This window comes from Manis pentadactyla, chromosome 3, assembly GCF_030020395.1.
Source record: "Manis pentadactyla isolate mManPen7 chromosome 3, mManPen7.hap1, whole genome shotgun sequence".
Lineage (NCBI taxonomy): Eukaryota > Metazoa > Chordata > Mammalia > Pholidota > Manidae > Manis > Manis pentadactyla.
In genome coordinates, this window is record NC_080021.1 from 170648110 (window position 1) to 170669467 (window position 21358).

The window sequence follows — 21358 nt, forward strand, 5'->3', positions numbered from 1 at the left end:
AAAAAACTGGTTGTAAGTAGGTCTTTTAAAAAAGACCCAGTACTGTATTAGGAGTAATTAAAAGGACATAGAGATTTTTTAAATGATAAGAAAATATCATGTATAACTTTATGTCTCTAAGTTGAAAAACTTAAACAAAATGAATGATAATCTAATAAAATATGAATTACCAAGACAGACTTAAGATAATGTAGAAAACCAAGTAAATTATCAGACTTCATTGGAAAATACCTATCAATAGGAGTGTTTTATGTTGAATATCATAACAGGAAGTGTTTTCCAAATAAAAGTGACTGGTATTTACACATTGACTTTGTATCCTGCAACTTTACTGAAATCCTTTCTTAGTCCTAACAGGTTTTTGATCAGGTCTTTAGGGTTTTTTATATATATGGTATCATATCATCTGCCAATAGTGATAGGTTTTCTTCTTTTCCAATGAATATATTTTATTTCTTTCCTTGCCTAGTTGCTCTGGCTAGGACTTCCAATACAACAATCTCAAATAAAAGTGGTAAGGGTGGACATCTTTGTCTTCTTCCTCATTTTAGAGGAAAAGCTTTCATCTTTTTACTATTGAGTATGATGTTAGCTGGGGGTTTGTCATGATAGCACTTGTGTTGAAGTACATTCCTTCTGCATGCACTTTGTTGAGATTTTTTTTCATGAATGATGTTGAATTTTGTTACATGCTTTTTCTGTGTCTGTTAAGATGATGGTATGATTTTCATCCTACATTTTGTTAATGTGATATATCACATTGACTGATTTGCAGATGTCAAACCATCCATGCATCCCTGGAATAAATACCACTTGATCATGGTTTGTGATCTTTTTAATGTATTGTTGAATTTGGTTTGCTAATATTTTGTTGAGAATTTTTGCATTTATATTTATTAGGGGTATCAGCCTGTAATTTTCTTTTTTGGTGGCATTGTTTTTTTGGTTTTGATATTAGGAAAATATTGGTCTTATAAAATATGTTTGAAATAGTTCCCCCTCTTCTTTTTTTTGAGTTTGAGAATGATTGGTATTAATTCCTCTTTGAATGTTTGTCAGGACTCACCAGTGAAACCTCTGGTACTTCACTTTTGTTGGTAGGTTTTGATAACAAATTTAATATCCTTGCTAGTAACTGGTCTGTTCAAATTTTCATTTCATCATGATTCTTTCTTGGCAATTTCTATGGTTCCAGGAATTTATCCATTTCTTCTAGGTTGCCCAATTTGTTGGTATATTATGATCATAGTAGTCTCTTATGATTTTTGTATCTCTGTGGTTGCCAGTCAGTTATAACATCTCTTTCATTGCTTACTTTATTTATTTGAGTCCTCTTTTTTTTTTTTTGTGGTGAATCTAGCTATAGGTTTGTCAGTTTTGTTTATCTTTTCAAAGAATCAGCTCTTCATTTCTTTAATCTTGTTTATTGTCTTTTTAGTCTCTATTTAATTTATTTCTGCTCTAATCTTCATTATTTCCTTCCTTTTACTAAGTTAGGATTTTTTTGTTTTTCTTTTTCTAGTTTCTTGAGGTATGAAGTTCAGTTGTTTATTTGAGACTTTTATTATTTTTTAAGGTAGGCATTTATTACTATATACTTCCCTCTTAGAACCACTTTTTCTGCATTCCATAAATTTTGATTTTATCTCAAGGTATCTTTTGATGTTTTCTTTGACCCATTAGTTATTTAGTAACATGTTATTTAATCTTCACATATTTCTGAATTTTTAAGTTTTCTACTTGTAATTCTAGTTTCATCACATTTTGGTTGGAAAAGGTTTTATATGATTTCAATCCTCTTAAATTTATTAGACTTGTTTTGTGACCTAACATGATCTATATTAGAAAATGTTCCATGTGCAGTTGAGAAGAATGTGTATTATGTTGCTTTCAGTTGGAATGTTCTGTTATGTCCATCTGTTCTAAAGTTATTAAAGGTCAGTATTTCCTTACTGATTTTCTGTCTTGATGATCTATCCATTGGTGTAAGTGGATATAAAATTTCCCTACTATTTTTTGTGTTGCTACTTCTCCCTTTAAGTCTGTAAATATTTGCTTTATACATATAGTTATTCCTATGTTGGGTGCATAAATATTTACAAATTTTATATCCTCTTGTTGGATTAATTTCTTTATCATTATGTAATGCCCTTCTTTGTGTCTTGTTACAGTTTTTGTTTTGAAGTCTATTTCATCTGATACAAGTATAGCTACTCCAGCTTTCTTTTGGTTTCCATTTGCATGGAGTACCTTATTCCATCCCTTCACTTTCAGTCTGTGCATGTCCTTACATCTAAAGTGTGTCTTTTGTTGACAGCAAATAGATAGGGCTGGTTTTGGGTTTTTTTTTTTTAAGTCCACCCAGCCACTATATATCATTTGATTGGAGATTTTAGTCGATTTTTATTTAAAGTAGTTATTGATAGGTATGTGCTTATTGCCATTTTAATTGTTGTCTAGCTGTTTTTTAGTTCCTCTGTTCCTTTCTTTTTCTTTTGCTGTCTTCATCTATGGTTTGATGACTTTCTTTAGAGGTATACTTACACCAGTGTAGTTCAACATTTATACGTCTGCCCAGTACTGCATCTCTAAGTTTCTTATAGGTGTTATTCCTAAAGTGTACTCCCTCACAAGCCTCCAGCACACAGATTTTCATCTCAGAGTCTATTTCCAGGTAATCCAATCTGTGACATAGCACAAAGAAAATATAAGTTAATTCTAAAAAGTAGAAATAGTATAGGTAACATTCTCTTAGACTAATGCAATAGAACTGCAATTACCTACAAAACCAGAAAACAGATATCACTACCACCTAAATATTTAGAAGGCAAAGTTCTTGGGTCAGGAATGGTATGTGAACAAATTGCAGAATATTCCTAAAAATATAATATTCTAAAATTATCAGAATCCATAGAAATAGCTAAAGCAATGCTGAAAAAATATTTAGGCTTGTATGTTTACATTAATAAATAAGAATAAATGAAAATAAACAGTTCCATAACTAAATAATTGGGATCCAAAGATTGAAATAGAAATTAATGAATTAAAATTGTAAAAATAAAAAAGTCATTTTTTGAAAAACAAAAAAGGAAAAAGCAGTAAAATAGATGAAATTCAGCTTACCTAATTAAGGAAAAGAGAAAGTACAGCTATATAAAATAACAGTGATAAGTGACAATAACCATACACACAGGGAAAAAAGTGGCAGGCTACGTACTTAGTTCAACTCTGTGCAAATAAATTCAGAAGCCTGGATGAAACAGATACTTTTCTAGGAAATGTAATGTGCCAAAGTTCGCCCTAGAACAAACAGAAAATTAAATCAAACTGTTAAAAAGATACTTCCTTTGCAATAAATGCTGGTTCAAATTCAGATGACTGCTACCACATCTATAAAGAGGAGATAAATTCAATCTTATTAAAACTACTATACAACATGGAAAGAGACAAATACTTTCCAAATTTTTTTGGAAGATTGTATGAAATTAAATCAATCTAGTATTAGTGTAGAAATCCTAGATCAAATATTGGAAAGTAGAATTCAGCAGCAGATAACTACCACATCAAGTGGAGTTTATCCCAGGAATGATAATTTGATACTAAGAAAATTATTAATAATCCTATTAATAGATTCATGATAAAAATCATATGATAATTTATCTGGATGCTAAAATAGGTCAGAGACAATTTGATATCCATTTTTATAAAAAAGTGAAATGAGTAGTTAACTATATTAAGACTATCTTAAATATTAAAATACATATCTTAATATATTAAACTATGACTCTCAACTCAGAAACGACTATAGTATTTCCTAGGAAGTAGGACTCCCACTAAAATCAGGAACAAGTCAAGTATATCCAGTCCATCAATATTACTACTTAATATTGTTCAGAAGGAACTTAATAATTGGTGCAGTAAGAAAAGAAATTAGAGGTATAAAATTGGAAATGTAGGAGCTAAAGTTGTTGATATTTACAAATATAAAATTCAGTTCCTAGAATCTGGGGAGTAATCAACTGAACTTCATGTAACAAATATGAAACTTCAATAAGCTAAATATGACTTAACAATCTTTATAAATAAAAGCAACACAGTATTAGAAGCAGCCAAAAAATAGTAAAATCTTCAGGAATAAACTACATCTATAAAGAGAAAACTTCAAAATAGTCCTCAGAAACACAAATAAAGACTTAAACAACTGGAAGGAAATACCATGGTCTTTGATTAGGAAGATACAACATAACAATGTTAATATGATCTAAATAAAATTTAACAAGATTCAAATAAAATTACTGGTAAGATTATTTTGGGTGGAGGAAAGCTAGACAAACTGAATCTGAAATTCATGTGGAAAACCAAACCTCCAAATACTACTAAGAAAAGTCTGAAAAAGAAGGGATGTAAGAGGGAGATAGCCCTACCAGATGTTAACATTTATTATAAACCCCCACTAGTTAAAATATAAAGCTTCACTAATAAAGTGATGGAACAGAATAGAAAGTCCATAAACTGACCTAAACATATATGAGATCAGTGGGGGAAAGATGGACTTTGAATAAGTGGTGGTGGGACAACTAAGCATGATTTTTATGTAATAATTTTCTAAATGATTCCAAATGAATTAACACAGAAAAACAGAGTTAAAAGTATCAGAAAACCATCACAGTTAGAAAATACACTTACAAAGTATCACGCTAAATTCAAAAGTGAGAAGAAAAATAATCACTAAGCACATAAAAAATTAAAAATATTTTTTTCCTTGGCATAAAACACTGTAATTACTATCAAAAGAAAAATGCAAACAATGGAAAAACAAACTGTGCTAAAGTATCAAATTGGTGTTTTGCTAATGGTGTGGAGAAACAAGTACTGTCAGCAGTCTTTGTGGAGGTACAACTTTGGTACTATTTTGAAGTGAGGAATAATTAAATAGCAGTTTTCCAAATTACAGTTATACACACCCTTTGGTCCATCCGTTTCACTTCTAGGAGTATATTCTAGAGATAGAAAGGATCTGTAGGAGCACTATTATTTATTGTGACATTGCTTGAGCTGGCGAAGGATTGAGAACAGCCCAAACATCTAGTGAGCCTGCTCTCAGCTCACAAAACCAGGCACTAAGTCCTAGAGCAATGTTCACCCAGAGTAAAGGCTATCTTTGTGTGTGTGTGTGTGTGTGCATACAGTGGTATGGTATGGGCTAGTATTTATTAATTTCTCACAGGGAGAACTTAAAGACTTATGAGCAATCCTAATTTAAAAAATTTTTTTTACTCCTTTGTTGTTGTCTTGCCTACACATAATTTAATTGTACTTTTACCTAACTTGTCTTTATCAAGTCCTTCCAAAGTATTTATTAAGCACAAGTTCTAATGAAACAGAAACAACTTTCTTTCTGCAGCCATATCCCATCAGTTTATATAGTAATTAATTTAATTATGTCACTAGCCTGTTACAACTAATGTACACACTTTTAGGAATACATAGAACAGACAATTGGCATCAGCTCAGCTGGTGGGAGTAGTTGCCATCTGGCATGATGAAAAGTAGTGTGCATGCTGCAAGTATTCACCAACTAAGATATCAGTTGGTGAATCTGAAAGATAGATGAAAGAGTTATGGTTAGTCCAGCAAGTCAGTTAAGTGGTCATTTAAGAGAGCTTTTATTGCATACAGGCAGTAAGTAAAAAGCAATCTATTACATTCCAAAATAAATAAAATCAGAGTAATCCTAATAAAAAATGATTTGCTAATATCTTCACATTTTTATCTTATGACTGCTTCATCTTCATTTATGACTTCCATATGAGCTCATATTCTTTCCAATATGTTGCAGGCTTTGGTCAAGGAATTACAAAATGATGTCCATGCGATAAGGCGACAAACCAGAGAGCTTAAAAAAATACAGAAAAACAGGGATGTTTATAAAACCTCAACCCATAAAGCCCAGACCTTGGCAGCTTCTATCTTGAACATATCACGGTCAGATCTAGAGGAAATACTGGACACAGAAGATGAAATGGTAAAATCATTTAAATATTTATTAATAAAATTCTTTTTAAACAATGAACTAAAGTACCTGTTTTAATTTGTAATTTTTAGAATTTCATCTTTAATATTAATGAAGGTAAGATTATTAATGCACCAATGAACGATACATCAAGAGTATTAACCAACTCAGAAAACCTTAAGAGAAAATTAACTGTATAATATAGACATAAGCCAGTACCTGGAGCCTTTAGAACTGCTTGCTATTCAAGTCAGTTATCCTTTTCTGTCTTCTCCATTTTCTTTAATTTAGTTAATCATATATCCTGTAACCTAGATTTTTAATTAAGCCAGTTTGAATGGATTTAGGTAAGCTGAGTCACCAATGATTTGAGAATTTTTTCCTTATATGTAAGATTTTTAAAATAGTAAATCTATTGGCTTTCCTAGCTTAATTCAAAATTGTTGTTGATCAAGTTAAAGAAAAATATATTTATTGTTTTAAATTGGGTAAAATGTTCCTGTCTTCAGTAGTATTTCTGTACCTCCTGGGGAAGGTACTGCATTTTTGATACAGTTATTACCTTACAAACAGCAGAATCTCATCCTATATATATAGTCCTCTGTGAAATCTGTAGACAATACTCAATCCTGTTATAATGTTTAAGAGTGAACTTTAATGCATAATTATTACTTTTTTATTGTTTGGAAAGATTAAAGAGATGATGGCACTAGTAGATTCCCAATAAATATTTACTTAGTGAATCAATAAAATGATAGACTTTAATGTTTTCATGAGAACATCCTCCAGATTCCCATCATCTTCTCAAAGAACTTCTGGATGTAGAGCAGATCTACAACTTGCAAAGGATTTTAAACTGCCAAAAATTGTTAGAAAAGAGGTTAAAAAAGGAATCCTGCAGAAATTATTTTCATCCTATGGGTGAATAGAATAGTGCATTACCCGTTTTCTATGCCACGGTGTTTGTGACTTTCTACTGAACTGAACTTTGAAGTACACGAGTATTATCAAATATAGTATCAAATGTAAGACACACAAGAAATAATAATCTCTCTGGCAAGGGTGTTAACTACCTTATTACAGACATTTAATTAAAGTTTGTTAATCGATAATGAAAAACCTAACAGAAAATTATGATTGAGTCCTCTGTTGTTGCTTAAGAGTTTTAAAACCAGCAGATTTAACAAAATCCCTTGAGTATGTGTATATCCATATGTGTTTGTGTGTGTACAAATAGATACACATTCTGGAAGACAGGCCCACCACCTTGGGTAGTCTCAAAAGATGCCCTCTCTGGGTTTACAAATAAGAAAAAAAAAGCATCCACTCTGAATGGACAGATTAGAAAAAGTTGTCTCCCTTGAGTACATGAATTATAAAAGAATCTCTCTTCATAGTCCCAAAGAGTAGAAGGCACATTTCTGCACCACATTTCAAGAAATGGCACCCTGATCTCTGGGCAGGCACAGTCTGGAGCCGGAGTACACAGCACTGCAATATGCACACCATAGAAACCGTGAATAGAATTACTCCCGGCAAAAAGAAAAACGGGCTCTAGTGGAAACACACTGTACTGAGAAAAATCAGTGCATCTTAATATATTTACTACATTGAATTATAAATCATTGTTTATTTAGACTAATCCTTGCATCTTTGAGAAGTTTAAGGTTGGGTGACTTGCCTAAGCAGAGCCCAAACTACCTGACATATTCTTTAAGCTGTAGTAAACTAGTGAACTCTAGTAAACTCATATAAAAGCTAAACTAGTAAATTCATGTAAATAACTGTGATAGCCTATGTGAAATGCCTACCTGGATATACCTGACATACAGTAAATTTCAGCAAATATTAGTTTTCCAAACTCTTCCCTTTTTGAAAAGTCTATTTTTTGTAAACTGAATCACGAGTTTAACTGAATAATCAACTGCAAATGTGAATGCATTATGCTTTCAGAAATATTTTACCTTGATAATTGGTGGGTTGACAATATTTAATGATTTATAGCATTTTAAGTTGGAGTGTCCCTAGCCTATTAGTTATTACTAGATATATATATTTATTTATTTATTTTGATATTACTGAATGTTTTAAATAAGCAAATATTTAAATCCACTGGGCCATGCCATGTCCTATTTTGTTTGCAATTGTAACAGTTACTTAGTTATCTATCGATGAGTCAGATTTTTGAGGATAATGTATTGTGTTACTTTATTAGGATCACTTGTAAATAATTATTTTATACAGATCCCATCTTACTATTCACTTTATTTTAATTGCTATGATCTCTACCTCAGTCTTTACCTTGAGCTCCACTGTGAAGGCAGAAATAAAATATTCCTGAATTACATTGTGGAATATAGCTTTATTTTCCACATGAATGTAAATATTTTTAAATTAAGTATTAAAGTTTGTGGATTTGAATCTTCCCTACTTTGAAAGGACAGGCTGCTCTTTGTTGAATCCAATTCTACCAATATCTCTCTAGATTTATTCAGTACCTGACTAGTATGATCAAGTTCATATAAACACCAGTTCAGTTAACACCAGTGTTTTTATTTTCTTCCATTAGGAAATCAAAAGGACAAAAATAGATGCTGAAAATGACAAGGAATGGCTGTTGTATATTCAGAAACTTCTTGAAGGACAGGTATTTCATTTTTTTCTGCTTCATATATTAAAACTTCCAGAAAAAAATTCTAAACCCTGTATTTTTACTAGATGTCTAACTTTTTTTAAACACACATTTACTTCTGTTAAGTAAAAAAGTATTCCAATAGGTAGACAGGAATGTTAACCCTATATTTGTACTTCCGGACTTTACAAATGAAACTAATGCCTTGGGGAAAAGCCAACAATAGGTCCTAGCAAATGAATTAATTAAATTATTGAGTCAACCTCTATGTTTGCTAGACTGAAAAGGATCCATTCTTGCAGCCCTCTTAGGAAAAGAGATTCTTTATTATGTGTCTTTAAAGTTAGTAGTTGATATGGACACCTGAGGAGTTCATGGGTTTCAATGACCTTTTACTGTGGACCTGTTTCCAGTCAATTCATGTTTTCCTCACAGCCAGACAGCTGTTTATTACTGTGTCTTCCCGCATTCTCTACAATATTTTCTACTGAGACCTTGAGCAGCTTGTTAGTGGGAAGTAAATATTGATTTGGCATCCTGTCAATGCAGAAAGAATGAAAAAATTTCCACCAGAGGCCCCTCAAACATTTTCCTATCGACATTTTTCTGGGCCGAGTGGAAAGCTGCATAGAGGATGACAAGGCCAAGACAAGCTGAAATCCCTGAGGGGTCTATTGAGACTGCTGCTGTGACCTGTGTGATACTTTTTCTTCCCTTTCAAGTATTTTTTTAATACACATATAGTCTGCTGGGATGTGCCCCTCTTGTAAGTGATCAAGGGCACTTTATTGGCAGGTAAGAGCCCTGCTTTTCTAGTCATAGCCAGCTTTGGTTTTGACATCACTGACAGCATGTAATGTATTCTAAAACTTTTTCATGATAGTTTTTTTTGCCTAATTGTTTATTTTAAAAACGAACTGAAATAAAAAGAGCTAAAACATATTTCTCAAAATAGCAAAAAAAATGATTACTGCCCTGTATGTTTTAGAAAGTCATTGTAAATGTTTTTATTTAAAAACTAAAAATAAAAGCATATTTAAATGCAGTTATTTTACCTTTATATTAATAAATGGCAGTATCTAAGTTTTGGGAAAGTCTAGAATAGGTGAAGAATATATCAACTATTCATAGTCTTAGCATCCATTTTATGTATTTTTGAAACAGTATTTGGAATCACTTCAGTAGTAATAAGAGGTTATTGGCAATCTTTTGCTTAAACTTGTCTAAGTGCAGACATGCAGGTACTGAACAAAGCCTACTACAGTGACAACTTGCTTTTGAAAAGAAAAGTACCCAGCCTACTGACCCATCAAAGGAATTCAGTAATGATTGTTATGGGTCATTTTTTTTAAGCTAGAAAATGATAAAAGTAAACTTTTAAAAGAATCTTTTTAATGTTCAACTTGTAATATGGCCCTTAAATATGGAAATTTTATCATCAGTTATAAACATAAAAATAATAAATCCGTAAGTATGTCTTTATTAAATTTTACTTATGCTATGTTGACACCAAACCTGGTTTTTTGACCAACACATGTAGATATAAATACACACATTCTACATTACTTGGATGTATGCTTATTCTATCCAGTTAGCGTAAAAAAAATCCTGTTGCAAATGGCATTAGACTGCTTAATACTGCAGTTTGATATAGAGCCTTTTTGTGCCACTGAGCCTGGACTCTGGAATATAATTGCCTGGCAGTATTGATTTAATTGCCCAGGTTTATTTGTGGACTCCTAATTATTGACTGGAGGTAAATTTAATGGAGCAGCCTTTATGAACACTGGGAAACCACGGCTGTTGCTGTTTCACATAATGAACTGCATCATGTGCCTTTAGATCATTTTTCAAGCTAATTTTTTTCCATTGTGACAGTATGATAACATTTAAAAAGTCAAAGACTTTATTTTTATTACTGACATAGGTGGTTTTGCTGATGTCTTTGAATTTTGTGAGGGAAAAATAGGGACTTCATTGGTTGAACTTGAATGTCACTTTATAATTATGCCCAAGAGAAAAATCTGTTAAATAGACGTCTTTTTTTTTTAAGCTAACTTTACTTTCTCAATTCCAGCAATTACATTTGGCCTGAATTTTAGAAAAGGTTTTGTCTACCAATTTTTTTAGAGTATGAGTTATTCTTACAGAATTGTTTAGGCAATATATTTTGTTCATTTTATGGCACATAGCTCCATGTATCTGAGGTTATGTGATCTTCAAGCTGTGGAATAATTTGATGCATTCCCTAAAAAAATACTAATTAATTCAATATTGATATTTGATTATTAAAATATTTTGAAGATAAAATTATAGGAAAACTTCCCCTTTATGTCCTTTCTCTGTGTTGGGTGGTGTATGTCTAAGGTCATAGGAGTGAATCTGGCCCTGTTTGTTTAAGGGTTATGCCACAGATTTTTCTTTCAAAGAAAATTTTCTCTGCATTCATTTGATAAAAATTTACATTAATAAAATATTTACCACAAAATAAAAAGCTGCTTGCCATGTGGCAGTATGGGAGTATACAATAATATAATATCCAGAAGTGTATGAGAACTGAAAGGTCTTAAACTATAACTTTGCTAAATATTTAATACGGAATGTAAATATATGTCTCCATCATTTCAAGTAGTCTTGATGCAGTTGGTAATTTTATATATTTGATCTTTATCTGCACCTAACCTTTGTCCCCACAGATATCTAGAATAATAATTATTCTGAAGAAAAAACTAACATCTACTCATTTTTTATGGCAAAAATGCCTTTTAATTTCTTTGAACATTTTTACTTGTATTAATTCCACTTTTTATATCATTACATTTTTAAAAACTTAAAATTTATGGCAGAGGCCAACAAGCAAATTAATGATTATAATGGGGTGGGAGAACTCCCTAAATTAGTTTTTCTGTAGTTTAGGAAGTAGGAGAAAAACAGATAGGAAAAATAGGCTGGGGCCAAATTATAAGAGCTTTTGAGCAGGAAAGGTTGTAAGCAGAGTTGTGCTTTACAAGGGTGCACGAGATCAGCATGTAGCAGGTTTGGAGGGAGAAGAGACTGGGAGCACACTCTTCAATCTCAACCAAAAAAAAGAAACTGATTTGAATAAACATTTCTATAAGAGGATATACAAATAGCCAATAAGCACATGAAAAGATGCTCAATATCATTAGCCATTAAGGAAATTGAAACCAAAACCAGAATGGAATACTTTCACTTCCAGTAGGATGGCTATAATAAAAAAGACAGACAATAACAAGTTGGCAAGGATGTGGAGCAATTGGAACTCTCATACATTGCTCATGGGAATGTAAAATGGTGCCACCTCTGTAGAAAATAGTCTGGCAGTTCCTCAAAAAGTTAAAGATAGAAATTATATGATTTCGTAGTTCCACCCCTAGGTATATAGCCAAGATAAATGAAAACATACGTCCATACAAAAACTTCTACATGAATGTATAGCAGCATTATGCATAATAGCTCAAAAGTGGAAACAACCCAAAGGCCATCAACTGATGAATAAACAAAATGTAGTATATATATTCATCTACAAAATGGAGTGAAATGCTCTTACATGCTACAATATGGAAGAACCTTACAAACTTTACACTAAGTGAAAGAAGCCATGCACAAAAGGCTACATATAATATGATTGCATTCATATAGAATGTCTAGAAAATGCAGATCTGTAAAGAAAGGAAGTAATTTAGTGGCTTCTAGAGGGTGGGGGGAGACAGGGAGTGACTGCTTATGAGGACAGGGTTTCTTTCTGGGGCGATGAAAGTGTTCCGGATTTAGATAGCGGTGACAGTTGCACAACCTTGTGAATATACTAATAACCAATGAGTTACACACTTTAAATTGTGAATTTTATATTATGTAAATTAAATCTCCATTTAAAAAATGGATATACTGTCTCTTTAATATGGGACATACTGAGAAAGAAATGAAGGAACACATTTAAAAGTAAATGCAGTAAGGTTCTTATATCACATATGCTATGCCTCCCACCATTGACAGAGATTGCCTTAAAGGCATTTGAATATGAATTTCTGTCTACTGGCCATAATTATGAAAAAATTAGATAAATTATTTTATTTCATAATTTATTTCCTTTCAGTTGGCATATAAAGGTGTTCCACTATACTCTGGTATTACCTTCTCAGATATCCAAACAAGAAGACACCAGTTATTTATACTCTTCCCCCTAAGAGACACTGTTTATTTGTCCTACCCATTCTGATCCTCAAAATTAAAACTATAATAAAGATCATTTAGTTTTGTTTTCAGTTCTTAACAATACCTGCAATAGTCCTTTGTACTTAGAAATTTATAAAGCCAATGGAAAGAATTAGTGGAGATAAAACTGAACCTATGCTATGGAATCATTCAGAAAACATGTATTAAGTGCCTACTACATTTCAGATACTATTTCAGATTTGGGGGTATAACAATAACAGAAAAGACAAAAAATCACTGCCCTCATGGAGCTTGCATCTCTTGAAACGGAGAACAATAGTTAAAATACATAAACTGAAATTTATTCACTAACTTGAACAGAATTTATGGCATATATATTAAAATATGTATACTTGAATAAAACAAATAATATACAGTTATAACCACAATACAGTTCTTTACTAGGATTTGCACAAAAACACTTAGCCAGAAACGTCTAGAAAATGTGTCTTGAGTTTGTTTTGTTGTTGCCTTATTCTTTGTTATTTGATAATCCTTTTCTGGATTTCATTCAATCCATTTTAGTCCACTTTGTATAGATCATTTTCTTTTTTTCTAATTAAGGTATCATTGATATACGATCTTATGTTAGTTTCAAATATACAACATAGTTGTTCAACAGTTTTCCATATTATTAAATCCTCACCCCGTCAAGTGCAGTTACTATCTATCAACATAGAAAGATGTTGCAGAGTCATTGACTATATTCTCCATGCTGGACTATTGTCCCTGTGACCAGCTTATATTGGGTTGTGAATTACTGTGCCCCTTTATTCCCTACCCCGCACCCCAATAACCATTAGTCACTTCTCAGTGGTATAAATCATTTTCTTATATTAAAACCATATTAAAAATTCTGTCTTTCTGCCTTCAGTTGTTGAGAATTTTAACTACAGATTTTAATCAGTGGTTTTTTTCTTTAGCTTTAAATGTCCCTGTTCGGTTAAGTTGCTTCAGATACTACAAATCCTGAAATTTAAAATGGCTCTTTCCCCAGTGCCCTCTCTGCAAAATATGCTTACCTTCATAGAATGCCTTGCAATACGACAGTGAAAAGGGTTTTATAAATCTCCCTGGCTTTTGTAAATAGAGCAACTTCCAGCCTGAAAGTTAACTGAAAGTTTCTCCTTATAACTCTGAACACATTTGCTCTGTTGTTTTTTGTGTTGCACTTACAATACACAAGCACATACATGTATCCTCATCCACTCACTTTCTCTAACATGCAAAAACCTACCCGCTTGGTCACCTACACAGATTTCTCATGTCTAGCTAATACAGAAAGAGTTTTAAATTCCCCATTCAGATTCTTTCTGGATTTTTTTTAATTTAAGAATTTTAAACCTTTCATGTTTCCAGAAAGAAAGACATATGTGGTTAAAGTTAAAATGTAAATTTTATATTATGTGCATTTCACCACTATAAAAAATGGTAAAAAGATGAAAGGGTAAACAAATGATGGCCTTTATCAAGTTTGAGAACAGCACATACAGACTTCTCTGTATGTTAATTGTCATCAGAACTCTGATATCTAAATATATGAAATGTGCCAGAAATACAAACAATATTTAGGAAACAGCTCAAAATTCAGTGTCAAATTTAAATTATAAATAAATTGTTCTTTCTGATAGCCTTCTTGATGATCTTAACAAGTTAAGTTCAGTCTTTTAATTATAAGATAATTCAGTGAATCTATCCATCTAAATATGTATATACATATATCTATATGTTATATATATTATAAAGTATATATGTGTGTATGTGTATACTTATTTATACCAAATTAAAAAAAAATTTTTATTAAGGTATTATTGATATATACGCTTATGAAAGTTTCACATGACAAAATAATGTGGTTACTACATTTACCCATATTATCAAGTCCCCACCCATACCCCAATGCAGTTCACTGTCCATCAGTGTAGCAAGATGCCACAGATACACTATGTGCCTTCTCTGTGCTACACTGTTCTCCCCGTGATCCCCCACACCATATGTACTAAACATAATAACCCTCAATCCCCTTCTCCCTCCCTCCCTCCCTCCCCACCCACCCTCCCACACCCCTCCCCTTTGGTAACCACTAGTTCCTTGCTGCTATTTTGTTCCTTCAGTTTTGCTTCATTGTTATACTCTACAAATGAGGGCCATCATTTGGCACTTGTCTTTCTCCACCTGGCTTATTTCACTGAGCATAATGTTCTCCAGCTCCATCCATGTTGTTGCAAATGGTAGGATTTGTTTATTTCTTATGGCTGAATAGTATTCTATAGTGTATATGTACCACATCTTCTTTATCCATTCATCTACTGATGGACACTTCAGTTGCTTCCATATCTTGGCTATTGTAAATAGTGCTGCAATAAACATATGGGTGCATATGTCTCTTTGAATCTGAGAAGTTGTATTCTTTGGGTAAATTCCTAGGAGTGGAATTCCTGGGTCAAATGGTATTTCTATTTTTAGTTTATTGAGGAACCTCCATATTGCTTTCCACAATGGTTGAACTAGCTTACATTCCCACCAGCAGTGTAGGAGGGTTCCCCTTTCTCTGCATCCTCACCCAGCATTTGTTGTTCTTAGTCTTTTCAATGCTGGCCATCCTTACTGGTGTGAGGTGATACGGCATTGTGGTTTTAATTTGCATTTCCCTGATGATTAGTGATATGGAGAATCTTTTCATGTGTCTTTTGGCCATCTGAATTTCTTCTTTGGAGAACTGTCTCTTCATATCCTCTGCCCATTTGTTAATTGGGTTATTTGCTTTTTGGGTGTTGAGGCATGTAAGTTCTTTATGTATTTTGGATGTTAACCCCTTATTTATACCAAATTTTACACCTTTAATTTTATGATGATCAAGCTACACTGGCCTTTCTTAATAAAGTCTCAATCTCACTGAGTTACATCTCTGTAAAAGCAGGTATAATAAATAAAATCTAATATCTTCATTTTTTCAGTATGACCCAAGCTAGATTAAAGTCAATTTGTATTTTAAGAGCAGTGTCTTTTTGGTAGTAGTTCTCAAACCAAAATAATAATGAAAATGGTTAAAATGTTAATTTTGTCCTATAGATTTAAAAAGTAACCCTTATTTCATTTTTTTCTTTCAATACAAAAGTTTTCAATTTTATATTATTAAAAGCACATTCTGCCTAGCGCTAATGCTGTAAGTTATCTGTATGTGCTACAGTCATGGATTTTAGCCTTTGTTATTTTTCCAAGGTAGAACATAGGTCTCAAACATCTGCAGCCATCATTCATATCCTGCCTTTATACAGAAGTGCCTCTAAATGAAACCATGATTTGTAAGTGTGAGTGATAAATTTGAGACTGTGTCAGTGGCATACCGGTTCCTAAAGACAGACATCTGTAGGTGTTTACATGTAAGAGAAGCTGAAAATCTGTGTGAAATCAGGGAAAATACCTTCAGTTTTTGCAACAGGGACAGCCAGTAGTACAAGGAAGACCTGCTTTAGAACTACAGTACAGTAGAGACCAAGCAAGTTCTCAGTTGTTCTCATGATCCCAATTACATTTCCATATCAACAATTCCCACGTAGTATCAACTTTTCACCTATCCATTTTCCTCCTTTTGCTGAGGGGCTTGAGCTTGTGTAACTTTGTGCTGACATAACTAGGAGTATTGTTTCTCCTTTCTATGTAAGAGAAAGAAATCATGCAGGCTTTCTAGACTTTATAGTTCCTGGCACATGCCATCAGAAGAGAACCCAAGGCAGCATAATTGTTGCATTTGTTGTGTCAGATATATTTGGGGCAAGTAAGGAAGGATCTTTGCTGTTGGTCTGTCCTTCGCCACTTCAGTCCCACTCCAAAATCCTACCATTAAAAAAAATGGTTGTGCTTTTCTATATCTGAGCTCATGGGGAGCCTCAGCTCCTTCAGGAATGCCTAAAAAGAGAGTTTAATTGACTCTAAACTGCCTGTATGAAATAAACTTTCACTTAATCTGTACTCCAAAGTAACAGAAAGGTCTCCTAGTCCTATTAGTGTTTTTAGAACATTTTACAGTTTAAAAAAATATGGCAAATAAATAAACAAACTGTGTCAATTTTTAAAGCACTTTTGAAGGTATGTCATATTTTAAGTATGATTGCAATTGAAACTCTACCCCACTTATAGCTATGTACTGAGAATTAATGTTCGTTTGGTACTATGAGATTTTGAAGAGCTCTCTTGAATTGCTGTAGATTAAATTATGTTCCATTTAGCTTTAAGGTTAACTGTAATTTATGGGACTTAAAAATTAATGATTATATGTGATAAAATTGATAACTCTCAATTAACTAGCCAAGTAATTTAAAAATCTCATTCTTAACTACTTTCAAAAAGTTAATTTCTGTTAATTCATCCTAGACTAAGCAGAAGTTTTTATCTGTACAGTCTGTGAAAAAAGTTTGCCTGATAAGTGAATAGTGTAAGAGAGGCTGTTTTAAAAATTATCTGTTAGTGCATTCATTACTTGAATATATATTGAGTGTACACCATAAATATGTAACTATTTGTGAAGTAGGAGGGACATCCACTTAAAATTTTTAGGTTAACAATTACTTTAAGTTACTATATTCATTTGAAAGCAGTATATTTTTGTAAAATGTTTTGTAATTTTGACTTTAGTCTTTGAAGTTTGTTTCAACTATTAACTTTTATTATTGTTATATTTTGTATTATAAAATTAAAAGCGATTAATTTTAAAATCAGTTAATATATACATTATTATAATTATATTATATTATATCATATCATATCATATCATATTAGGATAATGATATTGATATTCTTCTGACCTATTTGTAGGGAAAAACAGAAGTACTCTAAAAGGGCTAATAGATGTGCATGTGCTGTGCATCTTCATTAAAGGATTGATTGCTTTTTGAAATCCGTAATGTGCTAGCCTCTGTACGAAGATTTAAAGAAGCTTACAATCCAATAAAACAGAATTGACAAACAGTTGTATTTAGCTGTGGGGCTTTTCATTTTACTGGAAGCCAGAGGAAGAGAACAAAGGGAATTGTCAGCAATAAATTAGTAAATGAACCTCTTGCTCTACCTTTGAGGCTTCCTAGAAGAGAAATTTTTTGAGATGGGTTTTTCTAAAGGGAAGTGAAATGTCCAAGTACATGACATGTTGAAAATTGTTCACATCACTGGATAATAAAAGTTTAGATTTTAACTTGAAGTTTGCAAAAAAGATGGTTAATGTCAGTCAAGTACACTGTGGCTTTGTGAGAGTGTTATGACATTGTCATATAGGAAATTACAGAACCAACATATTTCCCAAAGCATGTGCCATGGATCACTAGTTACACATAATAAGTAGACCATAAGAAAATGGACAAATTAATTTGGAAACAGGATATTATGTTGCCCTCTTGGAGAAGCCCTGTGCTGGTTAGCATCTTAAAGCTTCTAAGAGGTCCTAAAATAAAGGAACTTTTTAAAGTTTGATTTACTCTCAAATGTACTTGATTAGAGAACCCTTTTTGTAGGACAATTTTAGGAAATGATGATATTTAGAACACTCATTTTTGCTTTTGTTTCTACCAGGAAAGGATGGGAGGTTATTCTCATCTTGTCTGCTTTTTTAATAGGAATGCATATGGTACTGAGTGCCATAGTCAAAAGTTGACTGGTAGTTGTACTATTTTTTAGTTTTCTTTAACATCTAATATTAATGCCCTGAGAATTTAACTTACCTGATTTGTAAAACTGTTAGTCTTGCCAAATATAAGTCTTCCACATCCCTGAAAAGCTATTATCAAAATAAGTATTGCTGTCAGAATCGTTATCTTCAAGAAGGGAGTCTAACACACTCTTCTTCCTAGATTTTAAGATGTGTTTTCCCCACATTTTCATATTTATGAAATTAGAATGCATATGCAGTATGTGTATATTTAATGTGGTATGTTTTTTCCCCAATAAAAGCTGTTTTTTAAGTCAATATGTGTAACTTATATTCAATTGTATCTTAAGGACTGAAGAAACATGGTATTTTGGTATCTTATGCTTTTTTCAGTAGTGAGTTTCAAGTAAGACAATGTGTCAAGCTCCTGATATAGACTACAGATACAGTCTATCCTGACATAGATGCAGACTGCCTTAATGATAAGGCAGTTTATTATAAAGATAAGAAGAAAGTTAAAATAGATGTTTAGGGTAGAGGACCAGCTCTGGTCTCTATTTTCCCTTCATGGCTTGTGCAATCTGTTTATACATGTCTGGCCTGTTGTTTCATTACCATTGGTCAGTCTTCTTTTTCCCCCAGCTCAAATTCAGAAAAGAATCTTTCTGGAAGGCTTGGCTAATTATAATCACCTGAGCTGAGCACAGCTGAGCAACTCAATCAAAGAGCATCAGGCTGTTTTCAGTCAGTTGCTGACTGTGATGCTGTCAGTGGTCATCCTGGCATCAAGAAGGGCCTGATGCTGCTTTCCTGTAGGGAAGGAGGCTGAGCAGAACAACCATTCTCATTAATATATTCAGGGAAAAAAGTCATCTCTTCCTGGTTAATCAAAAGAACAAAAAATGCCTTAATGAACTTGTGAGTTATTATAAACCTCTTATGTGAGACTAGATACCTGGGAGGGAGGATAAATGGAAGTTGTTAGGGCTCTGGGAGGTAATTAAAGAACATTTCAGATTTTCTTTTACTTACAGCCCATAGGTGCATTGTAGAAGTTGGAGTTCTACAGGGAACCCAATGAAGCAGAGGGAACAAAACACCTTTACCAGAAAAGTTATATAAATCAGGAAATTTAAAAATGTACTCTACATTTCATAAACTCAGCAGTTTGCAACATGTGTATTACACTTTGATATGCCAAACAAACTTTTCTATAGTAACTTAATCAATGGCTATACTTATGCCATTTTTTCCTCTGAAAGTTTACCCTACAACTCTTCAGATGTTCAGCTATAACACAGACAAGTGTATTGATAGTTCTCTTTCATTCTTTTATGAGTGATGAACATACAGTACCACTTCTGTAGGCCTGTGGGCCCTGGAGATGACTGTAACCTGCTATTGATCAGCTGATTGAAAATAAATGGCTTAGCTGCTTGTATTGCAGATTACATCATTAACATGGTCAGTAAACCATGAATTGTTCAATAAGGCGTTTATCTTTTTTCATTTTATTTCTGCTCTTTTATCATTTTTATTATTAAAGACAAAATTACCCATACAAACCAGCAAGATCAGTTGAAAGAACACCCAGTAGGGTATCATTATGGGTGCAGTTGCAGGATAGCTGAGTTCTAATGGTTTAATGATATTTAGTACATATTTTTGAACTGAAGAAAATATAGAGTTTTAATAATCTTTTTTTCTGTGTTTCTCTTACAGATACCTTTTGCCTCATATTTACTAGAAGCAGTACTGGAGAAAATAAATGAAAAAAAGAAACTAGTTGAAGGATATTTCACAATTATGAAAGATATTAGATGATATTACAATGGAGAACTTTTTTTTCAAATGTGAAAACTATGTGGGGTAATTGGAAATCATGCATCACAATCCTGATACAGTATCTGCTCCAACTATCAATAGTCAGAGGTTCAATACCAAAATAAGGATTCTCTGGAACTAATTAATTGCTGAACAAGTGAAACTAATTATGTGCATAGTCATTTAAAAGGAAATAGTTTAGCATTTGATTGCTGAATAGAAATATTGCAGCAAACCAGTGTAAACTTAAAAATGATTTTCCTTTCAGTGTATTAGAAGAAATTAGAACAAGCTTGGCATATACAAATTGGCCTGAATATAAAAAGGAAAAAGTATAAACTAAGGATTTTAATGTTTTATGTTTTATGAAGAAACTAGACTTTTTACATAAAACTGCTATTAATAGCCTTAAAACATCCAATGAACCACACATTTGTATTGTAAGCAAATATAAAATAAAGCATCATAAAGGATGAGCATTTAATGAAATACTGTGTGTGGTCCAATTATATCTGTTCTTGATATATTGGACCACATAGGAGATAACTGTTTTCCTAGAACTATTTGGCAAAAATAAAAGATATTTTCTCCTTCTCTCTCTTCTTTTTTAAATTCGTAACACTTTATGTGGTCATATAAATTAGCAAGGGACCAAAAGCCTAGTGTATAAAATTAGGCTAGTCTTAGCATAACTCCAACTGTTGTCAGCTAATTAAATTCTTAATGATGACATCCTTGTTTAGAAGTCCAAATAGTCCCATCCCATTTCACCTCTTCACTATTTTCCTGCCACACCTGACTTTTTTGTTTCCTTTTAATCATTAAACTTGTGCCTGTTTTCAGCTTTTACCTTTGCTCTTCTTTCTTTCTAGAATACTCTGTACTCACCTTTTCTCATGACTGGCTCTTTCTCTTCATTCACATTCACCTTATATGTTCCCTTGGAGACACATTCACTGGCCATCTCACTACCTAATTTCTTTTGTAACACAACATTATTAATTTTACCTGT

General features: G+C 32.5%; 1 protein-coding gene across 4 annotated transcripts in view; it reads left to right on the plus strand.

The window, feature by feature from the left end:
- CNTLN (centlein) overlaps positions 1-20939 on the plus strand; it is a 305405-nt gene extending 284466 nt beyond the window's left edge. For 3 of the 4 annotated variants that reach the window (XM_057498718.1, XM_057498720.1, XM_057498722.1), the window contains 3 exons: positions 5840-6025; positions 8583-8660; positions 20245-20939. In XM_057498718.1, coding sequence (XP_057354701.1) covers positions 5840-6025; positions 8583-8660; positions 20245-20346 — 366 coding nt within the window. In that variant the 3' untranslated portion in view covers positions 20347-20939. Of the gene's footprint in view, positions 1-2603; positions 2675-5839; positions 6026-8582; positions 8661-20244 lie in introns of those variants that run through there. The other variant, XM_057498721.1, reaches the window with a different exon arrangement.
- The last annotated feature ends 419 nt before the right edge of the window (positions 20940-21358 follow it).